This window comes from Oncorhynchus nerka, linkage group LG9b (assembly GCF_034236695.1).
Source record: "Oncorhynchus nerka isolate Pitt River linkage group LG9b, Oner_Uvic_2.0, whole genome shotgun sequence".
NCBI lineage: Eukaryota > Metazoa > Chordata > Actinopteri > Salmoniformes > Salmonidae > Oncorhynchus > Oncorhynchus nerka.
This window is the reverse complement of record NC_088424.1, coordinates 23,462,141-23,478,293: the sequence shown is the minus strand read 5'-3', so window position 1 is coordinate 23,478,293 and position 16,153 is coordinate 23,462,141. Positions and strand designations below refer to the sequence as shown.

Here is a 16,153-nt window from a genome sequence, read left to right as displayed (position 1 = left end):
TCCATAAACTTACAGGAGTATAGATTTGTTACATTTCTGAAAGACAAAAACAAGCACGTTCCTACCATGGCAGATGTTGCATTTACAGTATGTGGTTCCAAGAAATCCTCTGGGATAAGGTAAATTTCCATCTAACGTGGCCTAATTTACGGCATAATTTACCTTGATGACGGAACTCTTGGTTTAAACCTGGATGACAGCTGATTCAGCACCTCTGCCAGGAGTTGCTGATGTTTTAGCACTTTGCGCATCTTCATGATTCTCACAATGGCAGCCTACAGCAGGGTAGAGAAAGAGAGAACACAGCAGGTTTACATTTACATTTAAGTCATTTAGCAGACGCTCTTATCCAGAGCGACTTACAAATTGGTGCGTTCACCTTAAGACATCCAGTGGAACAGCCACTTTACAATAGTGCATCTAAATCTTTTAAGGGGGGGGGGGGGTTTGGTTTATTTTGGTTTAGACCAAAATGATCCTGGGTGAATATTCTAGACCAGAGAGGTTGTTTGTGACCGCTAGACAATAGACAGATTTTTGTAGTGGGAGTTAGATCAGGGGAAAAAATAGAATAGCATGATGTACAGTGTACCTGTATTAACAGTTTCCTGTCCTCCTCTATGTTTTTGTGAGTGGTTTCCTGCTCCTGCTTCTGCTCTGTCTTCATTGGCACGTTAATGTTCACCCGAAGTTTTTTGCTGTATAGATTCAAATCAAAATATATATCAGCAACAGTTCATGGAATCTATTAAAGTACAGTAACAGCACAGCAATTTGGAATATCTGGTTCCACAATTTGCAGGTTTGTATATTGATTACATGGTGTGTGTAATGACTCACTTTTTGTATCCCAGGAAGAGTTTTATTAAGGTGTCTGGTTTGAACTCTACTTCATCCACATTTGCATTCTCATCCTCCAGGACCTAGACAACAGAACATTGCTTGGGTCAAAGTTGAAATCCACAGTGCAGAATAGTTAATTGATGGCTCCCCTAGCAACTAGAGTTGTTTGGTAGATTATCTGAAAATAAGAGGCATAAAACCTACCAGCAATTTAGACTTCAACAAGATTTGCAACACCTGCACCAAAATGTCCTGGTGAGAACAAAAACAAAACAGGCAACGTATAAGGCAGATAGTGGGCTGTTGCTTTCAGCTTATACACATAGTATACCAAACATTAGGAACACCTTCCTAATATTGTGTTGCACCCCCACCTCCCCCTCTTTACCCACGGAACAGCCTTAAATTGGTTGGAGCATGGACTGTACAAGGTGTCGAAAGTGTTCCACAGGGATGCTGGGCCATGTTAAGTTGACTGGATGTCCTTTGGGTGGTGGACCATTGTTGATACACACGGGAAACTGTTGAGCGTGAAAAACCGAGCAGCGTTGCAGTTCTTGACTCAAACCGGTGCGCCTGACATCTCCTACCACACGCCGTTCAAAGGCACTTAAATATTGTCTTGCCCATTCTCGCTCTAAATGGCACGCATACACAATCCAGGTCTCAATTGTCTTAAGGTTTAAAAAAATCCTTCTTTAATACGTCTCCTCCCCTTCATCTACAATCAGTGGATTTATCATCAATAAGGGATCATAGCTTTCACTTGGATTCACCTGGTCAGTCTGTCATGGAAAGAGCAAGTGTTATTAGTGTTTTGTATTCCCATCAGAGCATAAGGTCTTCCTTTGAAAGACCATCCATCAAAGAGAATAGACTCTCTGTCTGTAGCAAACTAGATAGCGTTGAGTTGTCAGTACTCACTATCTTGATCTGTGTGCTGTCTGCGAGCTGCTGGACTGTGTAGACATCCTCAGCATTGTACTGCAATAGGATGGCCATCTGGAAGGTAGAAGCCTGGGAGGACAGGAGGAGCAACAGGGAATACGTCAAAACCATTCAATAGTAGAGGATACCATCACAACTCCGCTCCATGCATATTGTTGATTCATTATTTTTTTATTGTTAAATAGTCAGCACACACCAGTATGTTTGTTCAACAGTGATGGTTGTGAGAGTCTGAGAGGAAATATTCATATTTTATCTGATCAGACAACACCTGTAATCACCTGCAGAGTGTATCTGTTCTTAAAGCAGTTGGTGACCAGCTCTCCTTTGGACAGGTGGTAGAGCCAGGTCAGCTTGCGCCCGCTGTGTCTGCTGGCGTAGAAGGCAGTGAACCTTTGGTAACTCCTCTCCAGCTGAATGAGGGTAGGAGAGAAGAAAATAGAGAACAGTGAGTAAAACAGTGATCAATGTCAGTAAATTGGGTCACTGTGGAGGGGATCAGTTAGTCTCTCACCTCAGAGGGCAAGGCAAATGTACAGGACTGCTGGAAGGGCCAGGAACCAGAACTGAGGACTTGGATGCTGAAGTCCACTGAGACGCACACACACAGAAAACAGATCAACAATCTTCCTATAATAGTTATTTGTTTCAATGTGATTTTTTAAACGTTTGGTTAGGAAAAACCAGGGCCCTACTAAATCAACCAGGTTTCCGAGATTAAGAAACAAATTTCTGTCATCACATAATGAATCCCAGAATGGGGGACAAGGTACCACCGCATATCAGAGTCACAGACAGATATACTCACAGTCCAAAGGCTCAGAGTTGGTGAGGTGCTTTTTAAATTGTTCATTTAGGTCTTTGCTGACTCCGATGTCCTGGAACATGCGTTGGAGTTTGGAGGTGTACTCGAAGCCGCACGCTTGCTGTTGGGAAAGAGGGCAGGACATGCCATTAGGACAGATGGTCCCAGGTAAAACACAGTCCAAAGACTGAGCAACCAGAGAATATCTAACAGATTTGTACAATAAACAAACTGCACAACTCTAGTTACCAATCACAATGTAATGTCAATATCACATTGAAAATGACAAATTAAAAACATGGTCATGAGTAGGTAAACATATTTTTTGTGATATAGTACCTTTAGTTTGGAGATCATACTGGCTTCAGCATCATCACTGGCGCTGTTCTGATGGACTAACCGCTTAGCCAGCATCTTGGCATAGAACTTCTGGAACACATCTTTGTCCTCTATGTACTTAAAGACCACCATCTAGGGAAGAGAACACACAAGAGTTAGAGAGTTGTGAATAGAGACTACATCTCGTAAACCAACTAAAATGCAACGCCGGGCTGAAGGAGGGGGAGGAGATTGGGTCTACAATGGAAGGCAGCCAGTGCAGAAGCTCCACTTTTCATCCTGTCGACTCCAGGCAACCAGATAATGTATAAAATGCAGTACCAGTGTGGCAGCTGAGAAAAAAGGGGAAAAAAGCAGTCCAACTCACCACTTGGTTTAGTGTGTCTTCTAGCTCTGCCTCCTCTGGGTTCTTTGAGCTGTGCAAAAAAAAGAAAGAAAATAATTCAATTTAAAAATCAGACATCCTGCTCTTGTAGGTTAGCAGTGTCTATTAAAACCACAAGAAGAGTAGACGTCGTATTGACTCTAGTCAATGTGAACCATTTCAGAACAAATGTCCATAGCAATACTGGATTGCTGGCTACTGGTCTCAGGCGTACGTAGACTTGAAAATCAAACTGTGGTTCTGAGTTATGCATTAAGTGAATGTGCCAGAGCAGAGGCACACCTCTTCTTCAGCAGAGAGTCACAGTATCTAGCCAGGAGCTCTGGGGATTTGCTGGATGACTGCACCATCTTGGTCACAGCATTGTTGTTTATGAAGCGTCCACAGGCCTGTGAAGACAAAAAATGGGTGTTCAAAGTTAACAAAAACAACAACAGTAAGTGTGTGTGTGACAAAATGTCTAACACCACACAATATAGTAAAATATGAACATACCTTGTCCAGAGCAGCAACAAAACCAGCATCGTTGTTGAACGCTGACATTACTAAAGCATTATACTTCTTGTGGACGTCTAAGATGGTCTGGACATACATTTTGGGATCCTGTGGTGAAATAAATGAAAACAAAGTCAAGGAACACTCAAGTGAACTGGAGAAAGGACTGTCTCAGATTATTCTAATAAAGATGTGAACCGGTAAAACCCAATGCGTACATTTAACTATTAAATCCATTGTAGTTCTTACATTGAGAGCTGCTTCTCCACACTTCTCTATAGCAGCAAGGCCCTGGTTGTATATGTGCGTCTCCAGGAGTTTCTTCAGCTCTCCCAATCCATCAGTGATCCGGGACACCAAATTGTACATTCGCCCAAGGTCTACAGACAGAGAATGGCGATGCATGTCACATGCTCCAAACACTACACTGAAATTCTTACATACAAGCCCTTAACTAACAACGCAGTTCAAGAGTTAATGAAATATTGACAATTTATTTATATAAATATATATATCAATCAAAAAGTAAAATAAATGTACATAACAATAACAAGGCTATATATAGGGGGTAACGGTACTGAATCAATGTGCGGGGGTAATTTGTAAAGTGACTATTGATAGATAATAAAACAGTGAGTAGCAGCAGTGTAAAAACAAAGAGGGGGACGGGTCAATGTAAATAGTTCAGGTGGCCATTTGATTAGTTTAGTTGTTCAGCAGTCTTATGGCTTGGGGGTAGAAGATGTTAAGGAGCCTTTTGGTCCTAGATATGGCGCTCCGGTACTGCTTGCCGTGCAGTAGCAGAGATAACAGTCTATAACTTGGGTGACTGAAATCTTAGAGAATTTTTTGGGCCTTCCTCTGACACCGCCTAATATACAGGTCCTGGATGTCAGGAAGCTCGGCCACAGTGATGTACTGGGCCGTACGGACTACCCTCTGTAGCGCCTTACGGTCGGATGCCGAACAGTTGTCATACCAGGCAGCGATGCAACAGATCAGGATATTCTCGATGGTGCAGCTGTAGAACATGAGGATCTGGGAACCCATGCCAAATCTTTTCAGTCTCCCGAGGGGGAATAGGCATGGTTGTGCCCTCTTCACAGCTGTGTTGGTGTGTTTGGACCATGATAGTTTGTTGGTGATGTGGACACCAAGGATCTTGAAACTCTCGACCCGTTTTACTTTAGTCCCATCAATGAGAATGGGGGCCTGTTCAGCCCTCCTTTTTCTATAGTCCACGATCAGCTCCTTTGTCTTGCTCACATTGAGAGAGGGGTTGTTGTCCTGGCAACACACTGCCAGGTCGCTGACCTCCGCCCTATAGGCCGTCTCATCGTTGTCGGTGATCAGGCCTACCCCTGTTGTGTTGTCAGCAAACCTAATGGTGTTGGAGTCATGCTTGGCCACGCAGTCGTGGGTGAACAGAGTACAGGGGGGGACTAAGCACACACCCCTGAGGGGCCTCAGTGTTGAGGATCAGCGTGGCAGATATGTTGTTGCCTACCCTTACCACCTGGGGGCAGCCAGTTAGGAAGTCCAGGATCCATTTGCAGAGGGAAGTGTTTAGTTCCAGGGTCTTAGCCTAGTGATGAGCTTTGTGGGCACATGGTGTTAAATGCTGAGCTGTAGTCAATGAGCAGAAATCTCACATTGGTGTTCCTTTTGTCCAGGTGGGAAAGGGCAGTGTGGAGTGCGATTGAGATTGCGTCATCTGTGGATCTGTTAGGGCAGTATGCAAATTGGAGTGGGATTAGGGTTTCTGACATGATGGTGCTGATGTGAGCTATGACCAGCCTTTCAAAGCACTTCATGTCTACCGACGAGAGTGCTACGGGGCGGTAATAATTTTAGGCAGGTTACTTTCACTTTCTTGGGCACAGGGACCATGGTGGTCTGTTTGAAACATGTAGGTATTACAGACTCGGCCAGGGAGAGGTTGAAAATGTCAGTGAAGACACTTGCCAGTTGGTCCACGCATGCTTTGAGTACACGTCCTGGTAATCTGTCTGGCTCCACGGCTTTGTGGATGTTAACCTGTTTAAAGGTCTTGCTCACATCGGCTATGGAGAGCGTGATCACACAGTTGTCCGGAACAGCTGGTGCTCTCATGCATGCTTCAGTATTGCTTGCCTCAAAGCGAGTATAAAAAGGCATTTAGCTCATCTGGTAGGCTCGCCTCACTGGGCAGCTCGTGGCTGGGTTTCCCTTTGTAGTAAGTCATAGTTTTCGAGACCTGCCACATCCGACGAGCATCAAAGCCGGTGTAGTAGGATTCAAACTTAGTCCCGTATTGACGCTTTGCCAGTTTGATGGTTCATCTGAAGGCATAGCGGGATTTCTTATAAGCATCCGACTTAGTGTCCCGCTCCTTGAAAGCGGCAGCTCTAGCCTTTAGCTCAGTGCGGATGTTGCATGTAATCTATGGCTTCTGGTTGGGAAATGTATGTACGGTCACTGTGGGGAGGACGTCATCGATGCAGTTATTGACGAAGCAGGTGACTGAGGTGGTATACTACGCAATGATGAATCCCGGAACACATTCCAGTCTGTGCTAGCAAAACAGTCCTGTAGCGTAGCATCCGCGCCATCTGACCACTTCCGTATTGAGCGAGTCACTGGTACTTCCTGCTTTAGTTTTTGCTTGCAAGCAGGAATCAGGAGGATGGAATTATGGTCAAATTTGCCAAAAGGTTGGCGAGGGAAAGCTTTGTATGTGTCTCTCTGTGTGGAGTAAAGGTGGTCTAGGTTAGTTTTTCCTCTGGTTGCAAATGTGACATACTGGTAGAAATTAGGTAAAACTGTTTAAGTTAGCCTGCATTAAAGTCCCTGGCCACTAGCACCGCTTCTGGATGAGCATTTTCTTGTTTGCTTATGGCCTTATACAGCAGTTGAGTGTGGTCTTAGTGCCAGCATCGGTTTGTGGTGTAAATACAGTTACAAATTATATTTATGTGAACTCTCTTGGTCTACAGCTTATCATGAGGTATTCTACCTCGGGCGAGCACTACCTCGAGACTTTTTAAATATTAGACATCTTGCACCAGCAGTTATTGACAAATAAACACGATCCTCATCATACCAGAAGCCAGCCAGCTCTATATTATCTGCATCGTCATTCAGCCAAGTCTCGGTGAAACATAAGATATTACAGTTTTTAATGTCACATTGGTATCATTGTCTTAATCGTAGATCTTCAGTTTGTTTTCCAATGATTGCACGTTGGCCAATAATACTGAGAGTAGTTGTGGTTAGGGTTGCAAAGGGTTGGAAACCTTTCGGGAAATTTCTGGAATTTTCCCAGAAATTTTCCATGGCAAGTTAAGCCAAGGAATTTGGGGAATTTTTCTTAAATTCATCATTTTCTTTTAGCTTATAACAGCGAACCTATTTTGTGGGATACACAAGGCAATTCTAAGTATTGTGGCATATTTTGCTTAAACTATGGAATTGTAACCCTCTGCATGCACAGTGCACTCTTCCAGTCACATGTACAGCTGATTCTCAAGATCTTGCACACTAATGAGATGCTATGGAGCCCACACTACTACACTGTTTGAGCCAAGCACCACATGCTTTATGGTAAGTTTTGAAACACAATACTGGGTGGGGTGAATTTATTTTATATGACATACATGATTTTTTGTTAACTAGTAAATAGTAGCCTACAGCAAAGTGTGTTTAAATCATTTCTAACTTGATAACAATTTCTGCTAGTTAGTTCTTGCTACCATGTGGATTTTAGCTTGCTTGAGCCTGCCAACTGAGGAAAGTTAATTCACCTGTTTCCAAACGTGTTTAATTTTAAAACATTTATCTTACAAAGGAGTTGTTTAACTTCTTAAGGTATAGGGGGCAGCATTTTCACTTTTGGATAAATAGCGTGCCCAATTTCAACTTCCTGCTACTCATGCCAAGAATATAAGATATGCATATTATTAGGAGATTTGGATATAAAACACTCTGACGTTTCTAAAACGGTTTGAATCATGTATGTGAGTATAACAGAACTTATGTAGCAGGCAAAACCACGAGGACTAACCATTCAGAAATATATTTTTTTGAAGTCTTTGTCTGCTCAGTGAGTTCTCATTGGGAAACTATATTTCTTAGGCACTTGTTTGCAGTTCCTACCGCTTCCACTGGATGTCACCAGTCTTTGGAATTTGGTTGAGGTTATTCCTTTGTGCAATGAAGAAGTACGGCCATCTAGGAACTGGGTAACACTGTTGAGAGTTGCCCAAGACATGAAAAGTAGCGTTGGTTTGTTGTCTTTCTGTATTGAACAGATAGACCTGTCTTCAATTTGATCGATTAAAAAATACCTAAAGTTGTATAACAAAAGTAGTTTGAAATGTTTACAGGTAACTTTTGAGATATTTTGTAGTGACGTTGCGCAAATTGGAAGCAGTTTTTTTCTGGATCAAATGCACCAAATAAATTGACATTTTGGATATATATGGACGGAATTAATCGAACAAAAGGACCAATTGTGATGTTTATGGGACATATTGGAGTGCCAACAAAAGAAGCTCGTCAAAGGTAAGGCATAATTTATATTTTATTTCTGCGTTTTGTGTAGCGCCTGCAGGGTTGAAATATGCTACTCTCTTTGTTTACTGTTGTGCTATCATCAGATAATAGCTTCTTATGCTTTCGCCGAAAAGCCTTTTTAAAATCTGAAATGTTGGCTGGATTCACAACGAGTGTAGCTTTAATTTAGTATCTTACATGTGTGATTTAATGAAAGTTAGATTTTTATATAATTTTATTTGAATTTGCCGCGCTGCATTTTCCCTGGCTTTTGGCAAAGTGGGACGCTACCGTCCCCTATCCTAGAGAGGTTCAACTAACTGTATTTACCTGTACATGGAATTGTATTTTTTATTTATTTTTACTCCATTTTTTCGTAGGAAATAATCTTTATAGGAAAACAATTCTACAAGTATTATACACTGGTAGAGATCAGTGTGTCCGTTGTCCCTTGTGTCTGTGCTCTTGTAGAATACTGGATGAGGTAGTAGAGATTATGTAGTTAATAATTCCTTGCCCACGAACATTCGTCCACCCATCAGAGATGATTGCAAGTCATCAATGACCCATCAGGAGCTGAAGGCAGTCATCAATGACCTTGGACCACAGCAGGTATTTGCACTGGTGACAGACAATGCTGCGAACATGAAGTCTGCTTGGTCTAAAGTGGAGGAGTCTTACTCTCACATCACACCCATTGGCTGTGCTGCTCATGCATTGAATCTGCTCCTTAAGGACATCATGGCACTGGAAAAAAAAGAAGTGCCTTTCAGCAGCAGGAACAGAGACTGATAAGGATAGAGGGAACAATCAATGAATGGAGCCAAATAAAGGCAAATCCTTGATGAGAACCTGCTTCAGAGGCATTTCACTGTACTTGTGCATGTGACATTAAAACTTGAAACCGTCCTTAGACTGGGGTGAAAATGTACTTTCCAACAGGACAATGACCCAAAGCAATGCTTGAATGGCTTCAGAACAAGAATGTGAAAGTCCTTGAGCCAAAGCCCAGACTTAATTCCCATTGAAAATCGTCAGAAAGACTTGCTGTTCACCGCCACTCTCCATCTAACTTAACAAGAGCTTGAGAAAATCTGCAAGGAAGAATGGGAGAAAACCCCCCAAATGCAGATGTGCAAAGCTAATACAGACATACCAAAGACTACTCAAACCTGTAATCACTACCAAAGGTGCTTCTACTAAGTACTGACTCAGTGGTGAAAATATGTATGTAAATGAGATCTGTATTTAATTTTCAATAAATTCTAAAAACATGTTTTCACTTTGTTATTATGGGGTATTGTGTGTAGATGGGTAATTTTTTTATAGATTTTATAGATTTTGAATTAATGATGTAAGAAGAAAATGTGGAATAAATAAGTGGGTATGAATAATTTCTCAAGGCAAAGTATAAATGTACGAAAAGTACATAAAGCACAAATCTGGCAATAGCAAAAAGGCATGTCTGGCTGGCAATTGCCATTTGGACTCTCATCCATACCTTCATTTTTGTCAGCGTCCAGAAGGTTCTGGAACTCTGTGTGGAAGATCTCCAGGTGCTTCTCGATGAGCACCTGCTCACACTTGCGGGCCAGCTCGTCCTGCGTGCTCTCATGGAGGTACACCTGCACCCTCCGCTGCTCCTCCAACAGACGCGCCTCAGCCTGAGAGAGAGACAGAAGGAGAAAGAGAGCCGAGTGAGAGACCGAAAGAGATGGAGAAAGAGAGGGATTCTGTACATTTTTACACTAAACAAAAAGGCTACTGATACATCTATTTGGCTCAATATACTGGTTTCATAACCCACCTTTTTCATGTATTCAGTAACTGGATTTTGTTGCAGGAACTCTGTGCTCTCTCGTGTGTAAAAACGCTCAGTGTCCGCCAAGAACTGAGTCTCGAAGTACTCTTTGTAGACTGACAACGTGGGGCCTTTGGCAAAGGCATCATCCTCATTGAGACCCAACTCAACTGAAAGACACACAACCTCTACTGTCAACCAACATAATTTCAGAACCATGACATCACATCTCACAACAGTTTCATATTGGTTGAACAACACACCATTAAAATATGCCAGGACCTACCATAGGACTGGACGACTCCACTGATAAGCCTAGTGTTGATGGTCTCTCCGTTACGTTCCTTCTCAATGAGCTTCAATACAGCATTTGTGACCTTAGTTGGGGGGGTGGGACACATTTAGGATCATGCCTTCAACAAAATGTATCGTAATCAACTAAGACTGGGAATAACTTTTCCACAGCTAATCTGAGCGGATACTCACTTGTTTATTCAAAGGTCTGAAAAGGCATTCTCTCCATGTCACCAACGCGAGCTGAAAGGAGAGGAAATGATGAGGCAATGCATACAATTGAGAAAACCATTTAAGAATATAAGATTTACGTTAACAAAAAAACAACAAAAAAGTTATCTTACGGAGTAGATTTCATATATCCCTTTGCGCCCCTCGTCACACTCGCGGCGGACCCAGTGCCGGTTGAGGTAGGCACAGATACCATTCAGCACTTTGCTGGAGAATCTGTAGTCTTCCCACTGCTGTGTGTAGAACTTTAATACACTCTCATCCATCAGGTCTTCTCCGTCCTGCAGATGATGGGGACATGAGTGATATTTCCAGTGGCAAGAAAAAGTATGTGAACCCTTTGGAATTACCTGATTTCTGCATAGATTTGACAAAAATTCCCCTGATCTTCATCTAAGTCCCAACAATAGACAAGCACAGTGTGCTTAAAGTAATAACACACAAATTATTGTATTTTTCTTGTCTATATTGAATACATCATTTAAACATTCACAGTGTAGGTTGGAAAAAGTATGTGAACCCCTAGGCTAATGACATCTCCAAAAGCTAAATGGAGTGAGGAGTCAGTTAACCTGGAGTCCAATCAATGAAACAAGATTGGAGATGTTGGTTCGAGCTGCCCTGCCTCATAAAAACACTTAGAATATTTGAGTTCGCTATTCACAAGAAGCATTGCCCGATGTGACCCATGCTTCAAACAAAAGAGATCTCAGAAGACCTAAGATGAAGAATTGTTGTCTTGCATAAAGCTGGAAAGGGTTAGAAAAGTATCTCTAAAAGTCAGTCCACAGTAAGACAAATTGTATAGAAATAGAGGAATTTCAGCACTGTTGCACTCTCCCTAGGAGTGGCCGCCCTGCAAAGATGACTGCAAGAGCACAGCGCGGAACACTCAATGAAGTTAAGAAGAATCCTAGAGTGTCAGCTAAAGTCTTACAGAAATCTCTGGAGGATGCTAACAGCTCTGTTGACAAGTCTACAATGCGTAAAACACTAAACATTTACATTTACATTTAAGTCATTTAGCAGACGCTCTTATCCAGAGCGACTACAAGAATGGTGTTCATTAGAGGACAGCATGGAAGAAGCCACTGCTGTCCAAAAGAAACATTGCTGTATAAGTCTGAAGTTCACAAAAGAGCACCTGGACACAACACTATGTGTGGAGAAAGAAAGGCACAGCACACAAAAATCAAAACCTCATCCCAACTGTAAAGTATGGTGGAGGGAGCATCATGGTTTGGGGCTGCTTTGCTGCCTCAGGGCCTGGACAGCTTGCTATCATCAACATAAAAATGAATTCCCAAGTTTATCAAGACATTTTGCAGTAGAATGTTAGGCTGTCTATCCGCCAATTGAAGCTCAACAGGAGGTAGGTGATGCAACTGGACAACAACCCAAAAGAAAGAAGTAAATCAACAACATAACGGCTTGAACAGAAGTAAATACACCTTCTGGAGTGGCCCAGTCAGTCCTGACCTCAACCCGATTGAGATGCTGTGGCATGACCTCAAGAGAGTGGGTCACACCAGACATACGAAGAATATTGTGGAACTGAAACAGTTTTGTAAAGAGGAATGGTCCAAAATTCCTCCTGACCGTTGTGCAGGTCTGATCCGTAACTACAGAAAACTTTTGGTTGAGCTTATTGCTGCCAAAGAAGGGTCAACCTGTTATTAAATCCAAGGGTTCGCATGCTCTTTCCAAACTGCACTGTGAGTGTTTACACAGTGTGTTCAATAAAGACATGAACAATTATAATTGTTTGTGTGTTATTAGTTTAAGCAGACTGTGTTTGTCTATTGTTGTGACTTAGATGAAGATCAGATAATATTTTATGACCAATTTATGCAGAAATCCAGGTAATTCAAAAGGGTTCACATATCACTGTAGTTAGAGATAAGCATGCAAATGTGGTAGGACATTTGATATGCTTCCTTTTAACCTTTACTGGAAGGGCTAATGGAGAATTAACTAGCAGGCCAATTCATTTAATCGATTCATTGACCTCAGTCCATTTAAAAAAAGGCACAGAACAGAGCATTACCTTGAGCAGGTTGGTCAGGTAGTTCTTGAGGAACTCCTTGAGTCTCTTGTAGAGCTCCAGGCCCACAAACTGGGCCCCTCCTGGGGTGGGGGCCTTTTTGGAGGGCTTGGATGGAGGGGGCCCTGCCCCACGGGCCTGATTGGACTGATGCACACTGGTACAGTAGTTATAAACATGTCTGGGTGGTGGGTAAAGGCAACAACATAAATGTAGAAACTTAAAATACTGACAATGGATTATCCCAAATATGCTTTAAACTGAGGAAAACCTGTGCTGGTGTCAGCCATAAAAACTGCCCTTAATAAAGAGACACACTTGGAAGCACAGTCAGAGAAGCCTGGAAGTGTATTTATGTGGAAGGATACGTGTACAGTTCCATATATCGTGATTTGGCCATGCTCTGTCTGGTGTACACCTGCTGTATTCCTGCTCGCAGGTCATCCCAGATCTGGTCCAGGCCAATCTGCTTGAGCCCATGAGGGTTCTGGCTTCTGTTGGATGACATTGTCTCTTTGCTTGTTGTTGCTCTCCTCTCAGATGCTCCGTGCCACGTCTTCTTTTATTGCTTGTAATGAAACCGTCAAGAGCTACTCCTCCATAAGGTGATAAAGAGAGAGGTCACAATGTAACACAGAGACAAGGTGGGGTCTTCTCTTTGGAGTGGCAGACGATCTTGGAAGACCCCCTTCAAGTAGCAATCAGGAGAGCATCCTGCCAAAAAACCTGCAAACAAACACATTGTAAGAAAGGAGAAAACATTGTATAAGTCACATAGCACAGGCCCTGAAGAGTAAGAAAACATCTTGCATTGTAGAATTTTGGGATTGCAATAATTGATGTTGACATTCAATTGAAAAAGATCATTACCTGGCTAGAAAAAAACATGCATTAGGATCTAGCTCATCAATATTTGCACTTGAAACTGCTTCCATTGTAGACTACAATACACAGCAAAATGATTGGAATAGTTCCCCTGCCATATAAAGCTAGTATCTGCTATCCAGGTGATAATGTATGACATATTGTTAGAGATTAGTCTAGTGAGTGTTATATTGACTCCAGCCTCCCCTTGATCAAGACCCAACAGCTGGGCCTGTGATCTGACCTTCACTGGTCCTGAATACTGTAACTACATTAGTGTCAGTGAGTGTCTGCCCACCCCAGTGCAGCCTGGCTGGGGGAATACGGCTGACTGGATTTGGCTTTCCTTCAGGAGGAAACCTAAACCCTACTGCCCTCGGCTTCTGTTGTTAAACCTGTGCAGGGTAGGCAGGGCTGATTTCCGGCATGGAGCAGGAGATCATTCAAGTGATATTGAATAATACATTGAAGGTAGAGAAATCACAAAGAAAAAAATATATAATTTAAGAGTAGACAAGAGCGCAGAATTATGATTTCAAGATGAGGCCTAACCTGACCTTGTTTCATTACATGTTTATATGTAAATATGTTAACTTGGATTCTACTAAGTCTTAGAATACAACCATAGACATAAAATACACAAGGGGTACGCAACCCTGGTCCTGGAGCAGGCACTTCATGTTTTTGATTTAACTGATCTGGAAGACCAGGTGTTTTGAATGTAGGCAATCACTGAACTGATCATTTAGTTAAGTCTAGTGCCTAGCCGGGGGAAAGAATCCTGCGACACTTCAGGAACAGGTTTGCCTACCCCTGATATAGGCTAACCAAAGTGGATATAATGATATCCTTGGATACTAAAGTAAAAAATATCTTATGCGAATACTGCAAGTATTGTGCATGAATGACAAACATGAGATGGTAAGATAAGTTTTGGGGCTAATTGTTAAATAACCAACTGTTCAAGATAATTACAATTTCAGTCCAGGCCCAAGTATTCATCAATTTATCACAGGGACAGTGTTGTCACTAACCAAGGCAAAAGATGCAGATTAAGCAGCAAACACACTGAAAAGAGGAAGCTACAACGATAGGGACAGTATATTTTGCCAAAATGATTGCCACTGAGTTGGTGGCAAACAATCTTTGAGGCACTGTAATGCCTGGCTTGCAATCCGACATTACATACCTATTCTCTGTATATTGCTAGCTAGCTTTTTGTTATTTGCAAAACTTAATATTGATAGCTAACTAGTCCAAAGCAATATCTTGTACATTAAATATGAACTTTCTGGCAATGCTAGCTACTACACCTGTAGTCCCCATGCACAAGCCTGCCAAGGAAGCTTCTGAACTTTACATTCGCTATCTAGCTTTGTCATGCCATGGCTAAACGTGAACTATTAACCTGGTTAGTGGTGCAGTGTAAGCAAACGTAGCAGTTAGCAATGTTTTTGACTAGCTGACATTAGCATTACATTTGCTAGGTGTACTGTTAGCTAGCTAGTAACTTAAACCAAATAGTCGATAATACAAACTGCAAATTTGGATTGGCAAACGTTATTACCAACTTAGCTAACATGGTATTAGCCAGTGAGCTATCAGGGTAACGTTAGCTAACTACCGTGAGAAATGAGGCCTGTTCAGGCGCAACGCTAGAGCTAACTTAAGCTACCTGACCACAGAAGCCAATTAACGTTACGGATAAACAGCCAGGCAGTGTTCTCTGTATAAATACAACACACAATAGTCGTGCGTGTTCTGTGTTTGTATAACTAGCTAGCTAGAATAATATTCAAGTTCACTGGTGATTTCTCGTTATGCTTAGCTAGCCAGTCAGTTTAGCTACTGTACTAGCTAGCTGACGTTAGCTTACCATCGTGTAGTGCTGGTTCTTGGCTCCAAATGAAACAAAACAGTACCAATTAGAACCAAATATTACGTTTTTAATCTGAGTAAAGTATTGGAATACTCCTTTTCAAAGACACATACCAGTTTCCCTCTAAATTATTTACTTTTCACTGCCACAACAATAGCTGCGACAGTGCATAGAAATAACACTTTACAAATGTGTTTGCAGAAAGATGTCCCATGGAATTTGAGTGGAATTTAAAGTTCCGGACACGCACGGCTGATTATAATGGACATACTGTATGTTGTGCATGGAACAGCACGATTTGTGAGAAGGTCAATGTTCTAATGAAAACTGATTGATAATCATGTATGCCACTGCAACAAACAATTTGTCGTTACATTCTGAAACATCCTACAATTAATGATATTAGTATTGGTTTTATGCAGGGCTGGCCCCAGCCAAAAGTAACTTTAGGGCCCCTCATTTTAGGAATTCAATCAGGTCTTAACTTACTAGTGAGAGTAAGAATAGTATAATACACAAGGTGCAATTTTGACATTTGGTTGTGTATCAGCATTGTTTTGTTGTCAGTCACTCAATGAGCCATGTCGGCTAACAATTTTTAGATTGGTAAATTAGTCTAGTCAGCAATCTAAATTTAGTAATCATAGCCAAATGCATACTGGGCACGTTGGTCACTCTCACTCAGATAATGT

The 16,153-nt window shown here is 41.9% G+C and overlaps 1 protein-coding gene across 2 annotated transcripts; it reads right to left on the bottom strand.

Annotated features, from left to right (window-relative positions):
• LOC115114462 (cullin-1-like) lies at positions 1-15,666 on the bottom strand. 2 transcript variants are annotated; one of them, XM_029642710.2, is made up of 22 exons: positions 15,575-15,627; positions 15,459-15,481; positions 13,087-13,444; positions 12,722-12,899; positions 10,788-10,955; positions 10,636-10,686; positions 10,436-10,526; positions 10,156-10,319; positions 9,850-10,012; positions 4,065-4,195; positions 3,816-3,923; positions 3,603-3,709; positions 3,303-3,351; positions 2,936-3,067; positions 2,600-2,717; positions 2,306-2,382; positions 2,073-2,204; positions 1,768-1,860; positions 1,048-1,095; positions 841-923; positions 593-698; positions 1-275 (listed from the first exon to the last, which is right to left on the bottom strand). In XM_029642710.2, exons 3-22 carry the CDS (start codon positions 13,224-13,226, stop codon positions 159-161), a joined length of 2,256 nt encoding a protein of 751 aa, XP_029498570.2. In that variant the 5' UTR covers positions 13,227-13,444; positions 15,459-15,481; positions 15,575-15,627; the 3' UTR covers positions 1-158. The 2 variants fall into 2 exon arrangements, with proteins under 2 accessions (XP_029498570.2, XP_029498569.2); XM_029642709.2 differs by having other exon boundaries at positions 15,459-15,666.
• Between the last annotated feature and the right edge of the window lie 487 nt (positions 15,667-16,153).

Bases quoted from the DNA above. Each gene is read 5' to 3' on its own strand.
- LOC115114462 (XM_029642709.2), bottom strand. From the start codon at position 13,226: ATGTCATCCAACAGAAGCCAGAACCCTCATGGGCTCAAGCAGATTGGC. The intron at 2,718-2,935 runs GTACTATATCAC...CTTTCCCAACAG, and splicing joins GTATGATCTCCAAACTAAAG to CAAGCGTGCGGCTTCGAGTA. The intron at 1,861-2,072 runs GTGATTACAGGT...CTGTCCTCCCAG, and splicing joins AGAACAGATACACTCTGCAG to GCTTCTACCTTCCAGATGGC.